This window comes from Chiloscyllium plagiosum, chromosome 22 (genome assembly GCF_004010195.1).
Source record: "Chiloscyllium plagiosum isolate BGI_BamShark_2017 chromosome 22, ASM401019v2, whole genome shotgun sequence".
In the NCBI taxonomy this organism is placed as follows: domain Eukaryota; kingdom Metazoa; phylum Chordata; class Chondrichthyes; order Orectolobiformes; family Hemiscylliidae; genus Chiloscyllium; species Chiloscyllium plagiosum.
In genome coordinates, this window is record NC_057731.1 from 7,011,139 (window position 1) to 7,027,158 (window position 16,020).

The 16,020-nt window shown below is 42.9% G+C and overlaps 1 protein-coding gene across 7 annotated transcripts in view; it reads left to right on the plus strand.

Moving 5' to 3' along the window:
* Window positions 1-16,020, plus strand: part of fam13c (family with sequence similarity 13 member C) — a 132,824-nt gene that overhangs the window by 80,786 nt on the left and 36,018 nt on the right. For 4 of the 7 annotated variants that reach the window (XM_043712339.1, XM_043712338.1, XM_043712344.1 and 1 more), the window contains 2 exons: window positions 9,463-9,610; window positions 9,883-9,936. In XM_043712339.1, the coding sequence (XP_043568274.1) occupies window positions 9,463-9,610; window positions 9,883-9,936 (202 nt within the window). The other 3 variants (XM_043712343.1, XM_043712345.1, XM_043712342.1) reach the window with 3 other exon arrangements.

Genomic DNA, 16,020 nt, shown 5'->3' on the forward strand with positions numbered 1-16,020 from the left:
GACCTGCATATCTTTGGTGGAGTGGGAGGGGGAGTTGAAGTGTTGAGCCACAGGGTGGTTGGGTTGGTTGGTCCGGGTGTTCCAGAGGTGTTCTCTGAAACGCTCCGCAAGATGGGATTGAGGTTCACAAGGAGGAGGTGTTAGCAATTCTGGAAAGTGTGAAATAGATAAGTCCCCTGGGCCAGATGAGGTTTATCCTAGGATTGCAGAGCCTTTGGCTTTGATCTTTATGTCGTCATTGTCTACAGGGTTAGTGCCACAAGACTGGAGGACAGCAAGTATTGTCCCATTGCTCAAGAAGGGGAGTAGAGACAACCCTGGAAATTATAGACCAGTGAGCCTTACTTTGGTTGTAGGTAAAGTGTTGGAAAAGGTTATAAGAAATAGGATTTATATTCATCTAGAAAGGAATAAGTTGATTAAGGATAGCCAACACAGTTTTGTGAAGGTCATGCCTCACAAATCTTTATTGAGTTCTTTGAGAAGATGACCAAACAGGTGGATGAGGTTAAAGCAGTTGATGTGGTATACATGGATTTCAGTAAAGTGTTTGATAAGGTTCTCCATGGTGGGTTACTGCATGGTGGGTTACTATGGAGACATGGGATTGAGGGTAATTTAGTGGTTTGAGTCAGAAATTGGCTCGCTGAAAGAATTCAGAGGGTGGTGGTAGATGGGAAATGTTCATCCTGGAGTTAAGTTACTAGTGGTATACCGCAAGGATCTGTTTTGGGTCCACTGCTGTTTGTCATTTTTTATAAACGAGCTGGATGAGAGTGTAAAAAGATGGGTTAGTAAATTTGCGGATGATACTAAGGTTGGTAGAGTTGTAAGTTACGGAGGGAGATAGATAAGCTTCAGAGCTGGGCTGAGGTGGCAAATGGAGTTTAATGCGGAAAAGTGTGAGGTGATTCACTTTGGAAGGAGTAACAGGAATGCAGAATACTGGGCTAATGGTAAGATTCTTGGTAGTGAAGATGAGAAGAGAGATCTTGTTGTCCATGTACATAGATCACTGAAAGTTGCCACACAGGTTGATAGGGTTGTTAAGGAGGCATCTGGTGTGTTAACTTTTATTAGTAGATGGATTGAGTTTCGGAATCTGCTGCAGCTGTACAAAACTTTGGTGCAGCCGCACTTGGCGTGTTGTGTACAGTTCTGGTCACCACATTATAGGAAGGATGTGGAAGCTTTGGAATGGGTCAGAGGAGATTTACTAGGATGTTGCCTGGTATGGAGGGAAGGTCTTCCGAGAAAAGGCTGAGGGACTTGAGGCTGTTTTCGTTAGAGAGAAGAAGGTTGAGAGATGACTTAATTGAGTCATATATGATAATCAGAGGTTTGGATAGGGTAGACAGTGAGAGCCTTTTTCCTCAGTTGGTGAAGTTAACACAAGAGGACGTGGCTTTAAATTGGAGGCTGATAAATATAGGACAGATGTCAGAGATAGCTTCTTTACTCAATGGTAGGGGCGTGGAATGCACTGCCTGCAACAGTTGTAGACTTGCCAACTTTAAGGGCATTTAAATGGTCATTGAATAGACTTATGGATGAAAATGGAATAATGTAGGTTAGATGGGCTTCAGATTGATTTCAGAGCGGTGCATCATCGAGGACTGAAGGGCCTGTACTCTGCTGTAATGTTCTAATGTTCCAGTCTACAAGGCACAACTCAGGAATGTAATAGAATACTCCCCACCTGCCTGGATGAGTACAGCTCCGACATAAGATATACATAGTTGGAGGGAAGCATCTTACCTGCATCTACATAGGTCTATCCTTTCAAGTACAATAATATCCCAGATCCCAAGCATCTAGAATTCTCATGCAACTGGCATCCAGAATTCTGTCCTATCATACCCATGTCCAGTCTTACATTAGAGGAGCTAAAATAAGCAGTGCCTCATCAGGTACAAATACCCTGCACCTAAGACAGATTATGAGGGCAGATCATAGAAACTCTATTTCGAACAGCTTTTCAGACAGCATTGTCTGAACGTAGTGCACTCCCTTTTGGATTGTATGAATTTGCCAGCGTTTGCCCTCAGTTGCCGGTAAAGTTTTGACTATAGCTGTCTTGAACTGGACTGAGTTGCACTTGAGTCTTCCAGTTGATTCAAATAGGTGTTGTATTTTTGTCCCAGCTCTCTGGCTTAACCACATCTTGGATGAGGCTTGTGTGTGTGCATTTCGTACAATTACTGTGCTGTGAGTGGGAGTTGTGAAGAGGATGCAAAAATGCTTTGAGGGGATCTGAGAAGGCAATGTGAGTGGGTAGATATAACTCAATGTGGAGGAATGTCAGGTTTGGTAATATAAACAACTGCAGGGTATTTTCTTACTGGTGAGAGACAATAGACAATAGGTGCAGGAGGAGGCCATTCAGCCTTTCGAGCCTGCACCACCATTCAACATGATCATGGCTGATCATTCCTAATCAGTATCCTGTTCCTACCTTATCTCCATAACCCTTGATTCCACTATCTTTGAGAGCTCTATCCAACTCTTTCTTAAATGAATCCAGAGACTGGGCCTCCACTGCCCTCTGGGGCAGAGCATTCCACACAGCCACCACACTCTGGGTGAAGAAGTTTCTCCTGAGCCCTGTCCTAAATGGTCTACCCCGTATTTTTAAGCGGTCTCCTCTGGTTCGGCACTCACCCATCTGCGGAAACGTGTTTCCTGCTGCCAGAGTGTCCAATCCCTTAATAATCTTATATGTCTCAATCAGATCCCCTCCTAGTCTTCTAAACACAAGGGTATACAAGCCCAGTCGCTTCAGTCTTTCAGTGTAAGGTAATCCCGCCATTCCAGGAATTGACCTCGTGAACCTACGCTGCACTCCCAGGTGAGGGAGTGTTGAATTTCATAGAGTATTAGGTGATTTTTTTTTTGTTCACTAGTCATTGAAAGGTGAGATGCTGGTGCAGCAATGAAGAAGGCAAATTGTATGTTGGCCTTGTTTACAAGAGGATTGGAGTGTAGGAGCAAAGATAGTTTTCTGTAGCTATATAGTGCCTTTGTGAGATTACGCCTGGACTATTGTGTGCAGTTTTGGTTTCCTTATCTAAAGAACGATTTACTCCCCATAGAGGGAGTGCATGAGAGGTTCACCAAACTAATTCCTGAAATGAAGGACTTTCCTCTGATCAACCGGTCTAATATTCCCTGGTGTTTAGAAGGGTAACATTTCAAGCAGGATCTTCCCCCTGGCTGGTGACATAATCTCGGAATACGGGTCATTTAAAAAAATTCATTCATGGAACATGAGTGTGTTTGGCCAGGCCAGCATTTATTGCCCGTCCCTAATTGCCCAAAGAGCAGTTAAGAGTCAAGCACATTGCTCTGGGTCTGGAGTCACGTGTGGGCCAGACCAGGTAAGGACAGTGGTTTCCGTCCCTGAAGGACGTCAAAGAACCAGATGGGTTTTTCCCCTGGCAATTGGCAATAGTTTCGTGGTCATCATTAGAGTCTCTTCCAGGGTTTTATTGAATTCAAATTCCAGCAACTGCCATGATTTGAAATTGTATTCCCAGAACATTAGCTGCATCTCTGGACTAATAGTCTAGCGATAATGCCATCAGGTCCAAATTAGGTCGGACATGAGGAGGAACTTTTTCACTCAAACATTGGTGAGTCTTTAGCATTCTCTGCTCCAATTATTGAGCATGTTCAAGATTGAAGTCGATTGATTGAAAAATATCAGGGGATACGATATGGTGCTCGAAGGTGGTGTTGAGGTACGTGAAGTGAGGTGAGGTAGAACGGTCAGGTGAGCTAGAATGGTTGAGTGGCTTATTCCTGATTCTGTTTCTTATGCTCCTTTTGTATTTTAAGCCTGATTAGAGATGAGCAGTCGATGGTGACCATGTCAGTGACCACACACATCTCAGGAGTCAATACAAAATGGCACTATGCATTTGAGGGAGAGAATTGTAATCATGTTGATGAACCTGCAGGAAGACAACAATTAGCTTACTCACTAATTTTAAGTAATGCAAACCAACACAAATTCAGCGAGTGAATTGGTTTTCACATTTTAATTTATGCAGACAACTTCATGCAAATGTGCCAAGCCATATTGATACTCCATATGCAAATCAGCTTGTTTATGAATTACTTGCTGTGACTGCGGTGATATTTAGGAGTGAAGTTGGAGAATTAAATGTACACATAACCTTTATAGGTACTTATCTGTAGTTTCAAGAATCAATGTAAATAGTAATTTGAACTCATGGACAGATGATCTACTGCAATATGAAAAGTGTCATAACAAGACTGAGTTTAATTTTAAAAGACACTGACCTTCCGACAAGACACTTCATAATTGCCTGTGATCGGCGAAGAGTGTTGATATTTGAGCTTGATGTTTTATTCATTGTTAAATGTGTGAGGATTTGCTTTTTAATTTAACATTGGAGTCAATCTTGGCTGTAGCTATCACGTGAGCTGGTTGTGATTCAGCCAACCATTTTATATCCCATTCTTTCTTTCATTCAAGTTAGTGGAAAAAATATTTGGAGGGGTGGTTACGTGACCGCTAGCCATTCCACAACTCTTAACAGTGACAGTTAAGGAATTCGCCACTTGGTGGACTATAAGGGAAATCAATCAACTTAATAAAACATGAGGAAGACTGTAATATTGTAAGTCTAACAGTGTCTCTCCCCGTAAACAACCCCCCACCCCCCACCTGCCAAATCATAGGAATGAATGTTAATGATAGAACAATGTACCTGTTGGTAGTCCCCTGACACCAACAGTGACATGTTATCAAGACTTTAATGAGAGAGGAATAGAAGAGTAGTACTACAGAGCTGTTACCAATGTTCTGCATGTTAGAACATATATAGAGTATTCAGGAACTTATCAGTAACCACTGAGATAAGATAGAGGATAGCGATGGAGCAAACTCTGAGAAGGGCCAGTCTAGCGAGGTGGTTCCAAGAATGGTTGCAGGACTGAAGAATTTCAGTGATGAGGATGGATTGAAGAAGTTGGGATTGTCCTCCTTGGAGAGAAGAAGGCTGAGAGTCCATCTGATAGAGGTTTTCAAAATCATGAGTGGATAGGGGAAAGCTGTTTCCACCTGTAAGGGGAATAAAAATGAGATTTAAAATGATCTGCAAAGGTGACGTGAGAAAGAACGTTTTCACTCAGAGTAGTTTGGGTCTGGAGTGCATTGCCTGGAGGTTTGGTGGAGGCTGGTTCAGTTGAAGCAGTCAAGAGGGAACTGGATGATTATTGGGATAGAAATGGTGTTCAAGGGTAAGAGGAAAGAGCAGGAGATTAGCACAAGGGAATGTTTGAAGAACTAGTACAGGCATGATGGCATCCTGCTCCTTCACAATTCTGAGGAGTAGCTGCTAGAGTGCAGCATAGATATGCAATGCCCTGACCTCATTGTAGGCAGAATTCATGAGGGTGGAATAGTGCAGGCTTGAGCCCACGAGAACAGCTCAGCCCATAGAGACAGGAACCAGAATACAAATCCTGATGGTGTTTGCACAAACACAATCTTCTGCTTTTTGACCTTGGATCCCAGCATCTGCAGTTTCTTTTTTGTCTCCAAACACAATCCTGTCAGAATTCTGTGCTCTTCCCAATTCTTGCCTCTTTCATATCTTTGATTTGTTTTGCATGGATTCAGTCATCCACGCTATGATTTCTCACCTCGTCTTAACTGGATGGGGTTCAGAAAAGATTTTGCAAGGATGTTACTGGGACTGGAAGGTCTGAGTTATAACGAGAGGCCGTATAGGCTGGGACTTCTTGGCTTGGAGCAGAGGAGGATAGGGGTCACCATATAGAAGTTTATAAAATCGTGAGGGGCGTAGATAAGGTGAATAGCCAATGTCATTTCCCCAGAGTCGGGGAGTCCAAAACTAAAGATTTATGGTGAGAGGGGAAATATTTAAAAGGGACCTGAGGGCCAACTTTTTCACACAGAGGGTGGTTCATATATTGAACATCTATGCTAGAGGAAGTGGTAGAGGTGAGTACAATTACAACATTTAAAAGACATTTGGACAGGTATATGGATAGGAAGGGTTGAGAGAGATATGGGCCAAAAGCAGGCAAGTAGATTTAGGAAACCTGTTTATTTACCAACATACCATACAGAGATGCGATTGACGTTTGCACTATATCAATGTACCATGGCAATCGAGATATTCACTAATGGCATGAAATTAACAACACATTATTGAGTTCAGTTTTAATGACACTACATACTTCCAAATAAAAAGTTAAAAATCACACAACACCAGGCTTATTTGGAAGCACTGCTCCTTCATCATGTGATTTCAAAGAGATGACATCACCAGAGGACACCTCTATGATTTAGATTCCCACAGTGTGGAAACAGGCCCTTCAGCCCAACAAGTCCACACTGACCCTCCGAAGGGTAGCTCACCCAGACCCATTCCCCTGCCCTATATTCACCCCAGACGAATGCACCTAACATTATGGGCAGTTTAGTGTGGTCAATTCACCCTAACCTGCACATCTTTGGACTGTGGGAGGAAACCCATGCAGACACTGGGAGAACGTGCAAACTCCACATAGTCACGCAAGGCAGGAATCAAACCTGTGAGGTAGCAGTGCTAACCAGTAAGCCACTGTGCCGCCCTAGATCCAGCCTGAGCTTGCATTGAGTACCGTGACAAACATACCTTTGATGGAAAGAGCACTAATCTCCTACTCCCTTGCATATTTCTGATAGGTAAATGACACATTTGCCATATGTGAATCCGTCACTGCATCAAAGAATTTCTTTATACGGCATAATAGACTCCACTGTGTATTCAAATTTATCATTGAAATGGAGCACTTTAATGAGCTCCCTTCCCTCGATATATTTATTGAGAAGTCTGACAATGGGTTCTAAAGCACCACTTATCAAAACCTACACTCACTGATCAATATACATATTGCAATTCTTAATATCCTATATGTTACAAGATCAATCTTATTGACAATTGTGTGAATAGAACCGAGACATCTGATCATTATGTAAGCTTAATAATAAGGTTGAGCATATCTAAATTATGATGATAATTGATGCATGATAACAGATACTCTGATCAAATCATCACTTGTCCATCACAAAACTCGTGAAAGGACCTACGTCCTCCACTTTTGTTTCAGAGTGCGGCCCAGTCTCCCTCAGGTTACTCTGGGAGGGGAAGGCTTCCCAGTGATTTGAATAACAGGTGGAGGTAGCTGTCTCACATTGCTATTATGCAGAAAATCTATGAGTGGTTTTGCCCACTAACACAATGCTGCCGTTAAGCCAAAAATATGTTAAGCTTACCACACAAATGAATAATGTGATATGAGTTTCAGTGCTGGTATGGTGCTAGGTGTGTAGGCTATGTGTCCGATAATTATATGCCCCAATGGGCAGCACAGTGGCTTAGTGGTTAGCACTGCCCAGGGGACCCAGATTTGATCCCAGCCTCTAGCAACTGTGTGTGGAGTTTACACATTCTCCCCGTGTCTGCGTGGGTTTCCTCCAGGTGCTCTGGTTTCCTCCCACAGTCCAAAGGTGTGCAGGTCCGGTGAATTGATCATACTAAATTGCCCATAGTGTCAGGGGTAAGTGTAGGGAAATGGGTCTGGGTGGGTTACTCTTCAGAGGGTCAGTCCATTCAGAGGGACTTGTTGGGCCAAATGGCCTGTTTCCACACTGTAAGGAACCTAATCTAATCAAACTGGTGGGTCATATCAAACAGCACATTGACTATTCGCAGTAGACAGTATACCAAATGTGCTTAACCAGTCTATGCTTGCAACACTCAGAAAAGCATATCCACCATCAGAAGTGACATTACCACTGGAAATAACTTAATCTCAATTATTTAATAAATTAATAGTTAAAGTGGAAACAAAATTAGAGTCTTAGAGATATACAGCATGGAAACAGACCCTTCAGTCCAACTTGTCCATGCCATCCCAATTTTGTAAATAAATCTAGTCCCATTTGACCCACATCACTCTAAACCCTTCCTGTTCATATACCTATCCAGAAGCCTTTAAAACGTTGTAATTGTAAGATCATCAGTCTGGCTGGTAGTGTGATGCATTTGTTAGTCCCATAAGCTACATATATTAATATTCAGGACCTTGTTTGAGGTAGGCAAAAGGAATTTGACCAAACATTGCACCTTTTTCAAAACTGGGATCATGGTAACAAGTGATGTATCCCTATTTGCAACACCCCAACCAATCAGAATCTGCCTGACTGACCTGAGGATAAGATTGACAGTTAACTGATCTTGATTATTTCCAAGCCAACCAATCAGCGCCCTCTTCTCATTCTTGTATTAAACTATGCACCTTAGGTCATGTCTGTTTCTTGTCTTCTCATCCTCGCGAGGGCAAGATCAAAAACTTTGTTTGCCCTTCTCCATCCCGTTTTACCTGAACTGTTGGAATTTGGAAGTCATGATATTGCACAAAGGCAAGTTGTTGAAAAATTATGGTAACTGCATTAAGAATGAGTGACAGAAACTTTAAATAGACTTTCTCATGCTTGAATTTAATGTTCTTACTGCCGAATCTGCTTGCAAATTATTGTTTGGAGAACAATCTTTTAAATAGTGAAGGTCAGGTATTGAGTAAGCTGTAAATTGAGCCTCATCCAGATTGTTATTGGCCGGTTTGCTGGGTGTCAGAAGACGTGCAGGATTACATATTTCCATGCGTGTGACTGTGTAGGTCCCACCTCCATCCGAGGGAGGATAATGGAAACAAGCGAGATGCTGGGAGACAGCTCCTTCATTGCAGTCCTCTTGCCGAGCTGGGCTCATTGAACGTATTCTTCATTTTTAAAATCACTACAGAGCTCTGCACAAGAGTGAGAGAGGAGGCTTCACCCCTGGGCTCTGTCTGAATGGGTTAAAAAATAAATTCTGATGAGTCTTAGCTTGCAGCTGATTTAACCCCAAGGTGGTGGAATGCAGAAACAAAATCAATATTTCTTACGGGAAGAAGACGGCTGATGCAAATGTGTTGCCTGATTCATTCTTTGCAGAGACCTCTCTCTCTCTGGTCCAGGCTTTTATGAATGGGCTGCACTGGGCGGGGCAGATCATCACCAGAGATGATGTCAGCAGACTGGATGGAACTATTGCACGGAGGCAGGGCATTGACACTCTAATCCCACTGGGTTGTCGGATTGGCTGACAAACCTACACTGCTGACGGAGTGAGTGCTGCCTGCTGCTGCCTTGAGTCACGATTTGAGCTGGTTTAAAGGCGCTTGAGCTGCTGCGGAGCGCCAGGAGCATGTTGGTGCTCCCGAGTTAGATGGCTTCCAGCTGGAGGAGTCCCTTCAGCCCAGTGCTCCAGGGTCGAACCGCAGCCCCTTCTCACCAAAGGCACACTGACACAGCCGTGGGCAGGCCTGGCGTCCGTGCGAGCAGCGTTTCATGGCATCATGTTCTGCTTTTGTTTGCAGAACTCCTTGATGAAGCTGCAGAGCTTTGACATTGACCTGTGCTCATCGTTTCTGCCGAGCCCCGAGGAAGGTCCGGGAACACCACGGAGCAAGGAGCAAACTGCTCCGATCAGTCGGAGTGGTACTGCTGATGAGGGAAGCACTGGGGGTAAGATATTTCATGCGGACTGTTAAATCTTTAACATCTTATTTTGATGCAGAAAGTGCCCTGTGCTTTGTCCATCTGAACACCTTTAGAAGTCATTTCACTTGCAAAGCTGCTGTCTTACAAATCGATGGCGTCAGTCATCTTTTTTTTAATACAGTGTCTTATACTGTTTTTTAATCATTAAAGTGGCTATTGAATTTCCTTTATAATAATAGATGTCTGTCCTTCCATTCTAGTTTTGTTTTATTTGATACACTGTTTTGTCTTGTCAGAGCACACTGTCCCAATTATTGATTTCAAATTAATGCATCGGCAGGATAGTGATGGTAAGTACCTTCAATCGTTACACACGTTGATTTGAAACTCTGAAACCTGCCCTTTAATCTAGTCACATTACAGGTTGTCCCAGTAAATGACTGCAGCATGTGAGGGAATGCCTTGTTTGTGTCTCTCTGCTTTCTCCTGCACCCTACCACCGTCCACCAAGAGGTTGTAGGTTTGTTCAGTGATACTTAATCGTAAGCAGGAGCCTGTCACCATTGTTTCTTTCACCTGCAAGTCTAGATTTTCATCTTCAGTCAAAATTGTCTTTTTTTTTACTTTTAAGTGTGCACCTTTGATTGAAAGGAATGATTCCACTGTCTTTGTTCAGCTTTTGAGTGTTCAAGCCAGACATGTCAATCGTTCCTGTCCACTCCATAGCAACAGTAGTTCAATTGCATAAATGACACTTGACCCATTTAGAAACATGTTTGAAGCACTGTTGAATTATTTAGGAGCCTCCACTCACGGAGTTAGTGGTGGTATTGGCTCTTAACTCTGTGTGGTTAAAATTTGTATTTTGGAGGTCTCTCGTTCTTTCAAGAGATTAGTTTGGACGGTGCAGGCTGTAATTGATGGTACAGGTAGATTGGCTCAGAGGAGTACAAAAATAACTGACTTCACTATAAATTCATGAGGACCTGGTTTAGTGCTTAACAGTGACGCATGAACTTAGCTGGGAGCTAGTCTGAAGGGCAATGGATCTATTCAAAAGCTGGACTTTTGAGGGGTATTTATCTTAGTGCAGACTTGCACTTTGGATGTTTATAGATCAGACCTTTAATACACACTGGCAATTGTGTTGTGTCCTGCTTACATGGGAATATAGCTATTAAATGCTTTTGGTAGTGGACATCTGGTGTGGATGCCCTTTTCAAAGAGCATCTTGAGTTTATTCTAAACCTAGAAGCAGCATTTTTGAAACTGAAGCAATTACCTTTCGGTTAGGGACCTCTGTACGGTACCAGAGGGTTTCAGATGTGCTCAGTTGTAGTGAAAGTGAAATCCACCCCCATCCCCAAAAAAAAACTGAAATGCAGAACAATTGCAAGACAGCAGTGGAATGTATTACTCAACACCCAGACAGGTTACCGAAAGGTTGGAGTAGAGCCAAGCTAAGCAAATAAAAGAAGGGCAATACAACAGGTATGATATTGTAAATGGTCTAGAACGGCCAGGTCACAAGAGCACATTCCAAAGTGAATCGTATGAAAGCAAGTGTCAGGTGGATGTGAGTTGGCCCAGTGTGAATAGCATTGTGTCAACATGCAGGCATTGGGAAGCTACAGAACAATGATCTAATAGGGGACCCGAAATCTGTGACCTCGGGATGGGGGCACAGTGGAGATTGTCTATACAGTTATAGAGGCATGGCTGTGTACAACATGGACACAGACCCTTTGGTCCAAACCGTCCATGTTGACCAGATATCCCAACCCAATCTAGTCCCACCTGCCAGCACCCAGCCCATATCCCTCCAAACCCTTCCTATTCATATACCCTCAGAAGAGTTGTGAACAGCTTTAAACAGAGATGTGACTCAGTTGATGTACCACCACAGGATTTGAACCTTTTGATTGCAAATATGCACGTAGGATTATAAAACTAAATGAGACCTTTTGAAATGGAATTATCTTAGATTTTTGTATCCAGCATGGCTTAACCAACCTTTCTAACACCTCTCGTTGTTTACTGGGAAGATAATTGTGTGGAGTGGGAGGGTTCGTCAACAGAGATTGGACCAGCAAGATGTGAAGGTGTATGGTGTGGGATTGAACTATCGTTGAGATGTTTTTGGGAGTAAAAGCAGCTGCAGTAAAAGAAAAGGAAAGTGATTCCCCTCCAGCAGTCTCTTTCAGTCACAGGTTAAATCGCACCATGACTGCTATTGACTTGTGGGCTGTTGGCTTCAAAATGGAGTTGGGATGTACTGTGCATCTTAAGGTGCTAATTAGCATACTCAAGTGGACATTCAAGCTGAAAAGGGGTTGCTATGGGCAATGCGGGAGGACAGATGGGAAGGAACAGTTAGTGAGATTTCTGGGAGGTTTATAGCGTCCAGCTCACTGAGTGGATGAGGGAAGGGACATTGTGTCCAAGATAGTACTTTAATGTCAATACTTGTCCAAGATACCTGATCAGCCAGCAACATGTTCATCCAATTCTATTTAAAGTTGCCATGAAATGGTGACCAAAATGGACAAATGTCTCTCTCTGATTTTATTGCATCAAAATGTATGTGTCACTAGGGAAGTGTGGTCCTTTGGGTTAAGGCCCTGAACCTTCTCAGCCTGGTTTTGAATCTCATGCAGGTTGCTGAACTGATGGGCTTTGTTTGAACTGTCATGAACAACTTGCCAGATGTATGCCTTGCCAAAGTGCAGAATTTGGCACAAATTGGTATTAAACTGAAGGAAGTGGACTTTATTGAAGCATTTGACAAGGTTCCTCATGGTGGGTTGCTCCAGGGAGTTAAATTGCATGGGATCCATGGTAAGTTTGCAAATTGAATACAAAATGGGCTTGGTCATAGGAGACAGAGGATAGTTGTGGGCAGGTGCTTTTCTGACTTGAGGTCTATGATCATGTTCCACAAGGATCAGTGCAGGAGCGTATGTTGTTTTTTTGCGTGTGTGTGTGTTATCAAAGGATACAGCAGAATGGAAAATTGAGGAGAAATGGCAGGTGGAGTTTAATTTTGTGAAATGTGAAGTGATGCATTTTGGGAGGTCAGATGCAAGAGGAGGGTATACAGTAGATGACAGGACATTTAGGAGCATTAATATGCAGAGGGATCTTGGGATCCAAGTCTGTACCTCCCTGAAAGTGACAATAGAAATGAATAAGGTATTAAAGAATGCATATGGCATTTTTCTATTCATCAGTCAGGACATTGATTATAAAGTTTAGCAAGTCATATTCCAGCTATATAAAACTTTAGTGAGGTCTCCTTTGGAGAGTTGTGGCAACCAGGATTGCCAAAGTGCAGAACTGTAGGAAGTATGTGTAGGCTTTGGAGAGGGTGCAAAATAGATTCACCAACATGTTTTCTGGATTGGACTGTAGTAGCTATAAGGAAAGTTCTACAAACTTGAATTGTTTTCACTAGAGCGTCAGAGGCTGAGGGATGATCTGAAAGAATTGTATAAAATTGAGAGGCATGGATAGGACAAATAGTCAGTCTTTCACCCAGGGTGGAAATGTCAAATACCAGAGAGCATAGGTTTTACCGTGATAGGGAAAAGTTCAAAGGAGATGTGTGAGGCAAGTTTTTTTATGCAGAGGGTGGTAGATGCCTGGAACATGCTGTTAGAGGAGGTGGTTGAAGCAGATACCATAGCCATAGAATCATACAGCACGGAAACAGACCCTTCAGTCCAACTCTTCCATGCTGACCAGATATCCCAACCCAATCTAGTCCCACCTGCCAGCACTTGGCCATATCCTTCTGAACCCTTCTTGTTCATATACCCATCCAGATGCCTTTTAAATGTTGTAATTGTACCAGCCTCCACCACTTTCTCTGGTAGCTCATTCCATACACGTACCACCCTCTGTGTGAAAACGTTGCACTCTAGTTCCCTTTTATATCTTTCCCCTCTCTCCCAAACCTATGCCCTCTAGTCCTGGACTCCCCCACTCCAGGGAAAAGAGCTTGTCTATTCACCCTATCCATGCCCCTCGTGAGTTTATAAAACTCTATAACCCTCAGCTTCCAATGTTCCAGGGAAAACAGCCCCAGCCTAATCAGCCTCTACCTGTGGCTTAAGTCCTCTAACCCTGGCACCATCCTGGTAAATCCTTTCTGAACTCTTTCAAGTTTCACAACATCATCCTTCTGATAGAAAGGAGACCAGAATGGCACACTGTTTCAAAACCTTTCCGTGACATTTAGGCAGGGAACAGAGGGACGCAGGCTACGGTGTCATAGATGTACAGCATGGAAACAGACCCTTCGGTCCAACCCGTCCATGCCGACCAGATATCCCAACCCAATCTAGTCCCACCTGCCAGCACCCGGCCCATATCCCTCCAAACCCTTCCTGCAGGCAAATGGGAGTAGTTTAGAATGGTGTCGTGGTCGGCATAGACTCGATGGGTGGAAGGGCCTGTGCTGTACTGTTCAATGTTCTGTGAAGTGGCTGTTGTTGAGGTTCTATATTTTTTTTTTGGAGGTGGTTTATTTTCTCTCTCTGCCTGTCCAACAGAAAAATATTCCATGTACAGCAAGATTTAAGCCTGTTGAGATGTCCTTTCTTATCAACTTTTGATCTGATGTTATTGCATCACAACCTGTGCCTATACCCATGGTGTAAAGTTAATATCATTAATGGCTGGTGGTGGGCTTTCTTTTTTTAAAAAAAAAAGCTGAATTTTTCCAACATCTTAATGCAAGGATATCTGGGATTCTAAGTCTGTAACCCATTACTGTTTGATTCTTTCAAGGGATGTGGGTGTCACTAGCGAAGCCAATATTTGTTGTTCTTTCCAAATTTCCAATGAACCGAGTGTCTTGCTCAATTGTTCCAGAAGGCAGTTAAAGTCAACTACATTGCTGTGGGTCTTGAGTCACGTACACTAGACCGGGAACAGATGGCGGATTGCTCTGCCTAAAGGAAGGAAAGGTTCTCTGTTGACACCCATCGATATTACAGATATTATACACTAAAGGGTATTAGTGAATCAGATGGTTTTCTAACAATCAATGATGCTTTCATGGTCACCATTATTGGTACTAATTTCATATAGTTCAATCAGCTGCCATACTGGGATTAGAATCTGTGCTCCCAGAGGATTATCCTCTGCACACTAGTCCAGTGATGTTACCACAGTGTTGGCATAGGCATAGCAGGCAGAAGGGCCTGTTTCTGTATGACTTGCCACCATCTCCCTTACTTCTCAGTGCACCTTTTTGAATAGGTAATAGAGAAATGCAAGTCTGATTAGGAGGTGTTTTTGCTTCAATTCATTTAAACTGGATGTTTATCCTTCCACAAACCTGGGGATGTGCATAATGAGTTATCCTCGTTGCTTCCCCCCAATCTGCCCCTCCCGAAAACCCAGGCAAATCTGTCTTTCTCTGCCTTTAAGTGCAGGACGTCAGTGTTTCCAGGGGGAGGTGGGGTGGGAACTGTCCCCTATTTATTGAGCCACACAAGGAATATTTACTCAGGGGCTGGATTTGTTATTGATGAACTGGTAGTGCTCAGGAGTGGATGGAAGAAATGAAAAGCTTATTGTTCCCCCGCATTTGCTGAGGACAAGGGTTTTTCTTATGTTGGTGTAACAGTGAATTCACACAGACACCATAGATATTACGAACCTTATGCAGTGCAATAGAGGTTTCTGAACGTTAGTGAATCATTGTCATGAGAAAGGAATAAGTGACTAAAGCTTAGAATCAATGAACCACACGGGATAATAAGGCCATTCTGCCACCCTGTCTGTGCCAGTTCTTTGAAGTACTTCATTAATTAATTCGCTCTCTTGCACCGTTCCCAAATTCTCTGCAATTTTTCACTTTTGTAGTATATGTTCAATATTGTTTTAAAAGTTATTGGTGAATATGTTTCCAGGATTCTTCCTCGTGCATTTCAGGTCATTGTAACTTGCTGATTTAAAAATAATTTTTATCTGTCTGTTTTTTCTTTGACATATTATTTTAAAGCTATATCCTCTGGTGACTGAATCCTCTACCAGTCAAAATAGCTTCTCCTTATAACTCTTTCAAAACCCCCTCAATCTCTCCTTATCAGTCTCTGCTGATTGATTGCAGGCTTCTCCAGTCTCTGCGTAACTAAGGTGTGTTTGTCCCTGGTACCCAGGACAGGGACAGAAACCCCAGGCCCTGGTGCTACTCATGGCACAAGTACAGCAACCTATACCTCACTTAGGCAATGGCCTAGTCGTATTATTGCTAGACTGTTAACTCCAGAAACCCAGGTAATGTTCTGGGGACCCGGTTTTAAATCCTGTCACGGCCAAGGATGGGATTTGAATTCTATTTTTTTGTGAATTGAATCTATTGTCACATGTACTGAGGCACAGTGAATAGATTTGCTTTGCGATTACCATGACGCTGGTTGTTG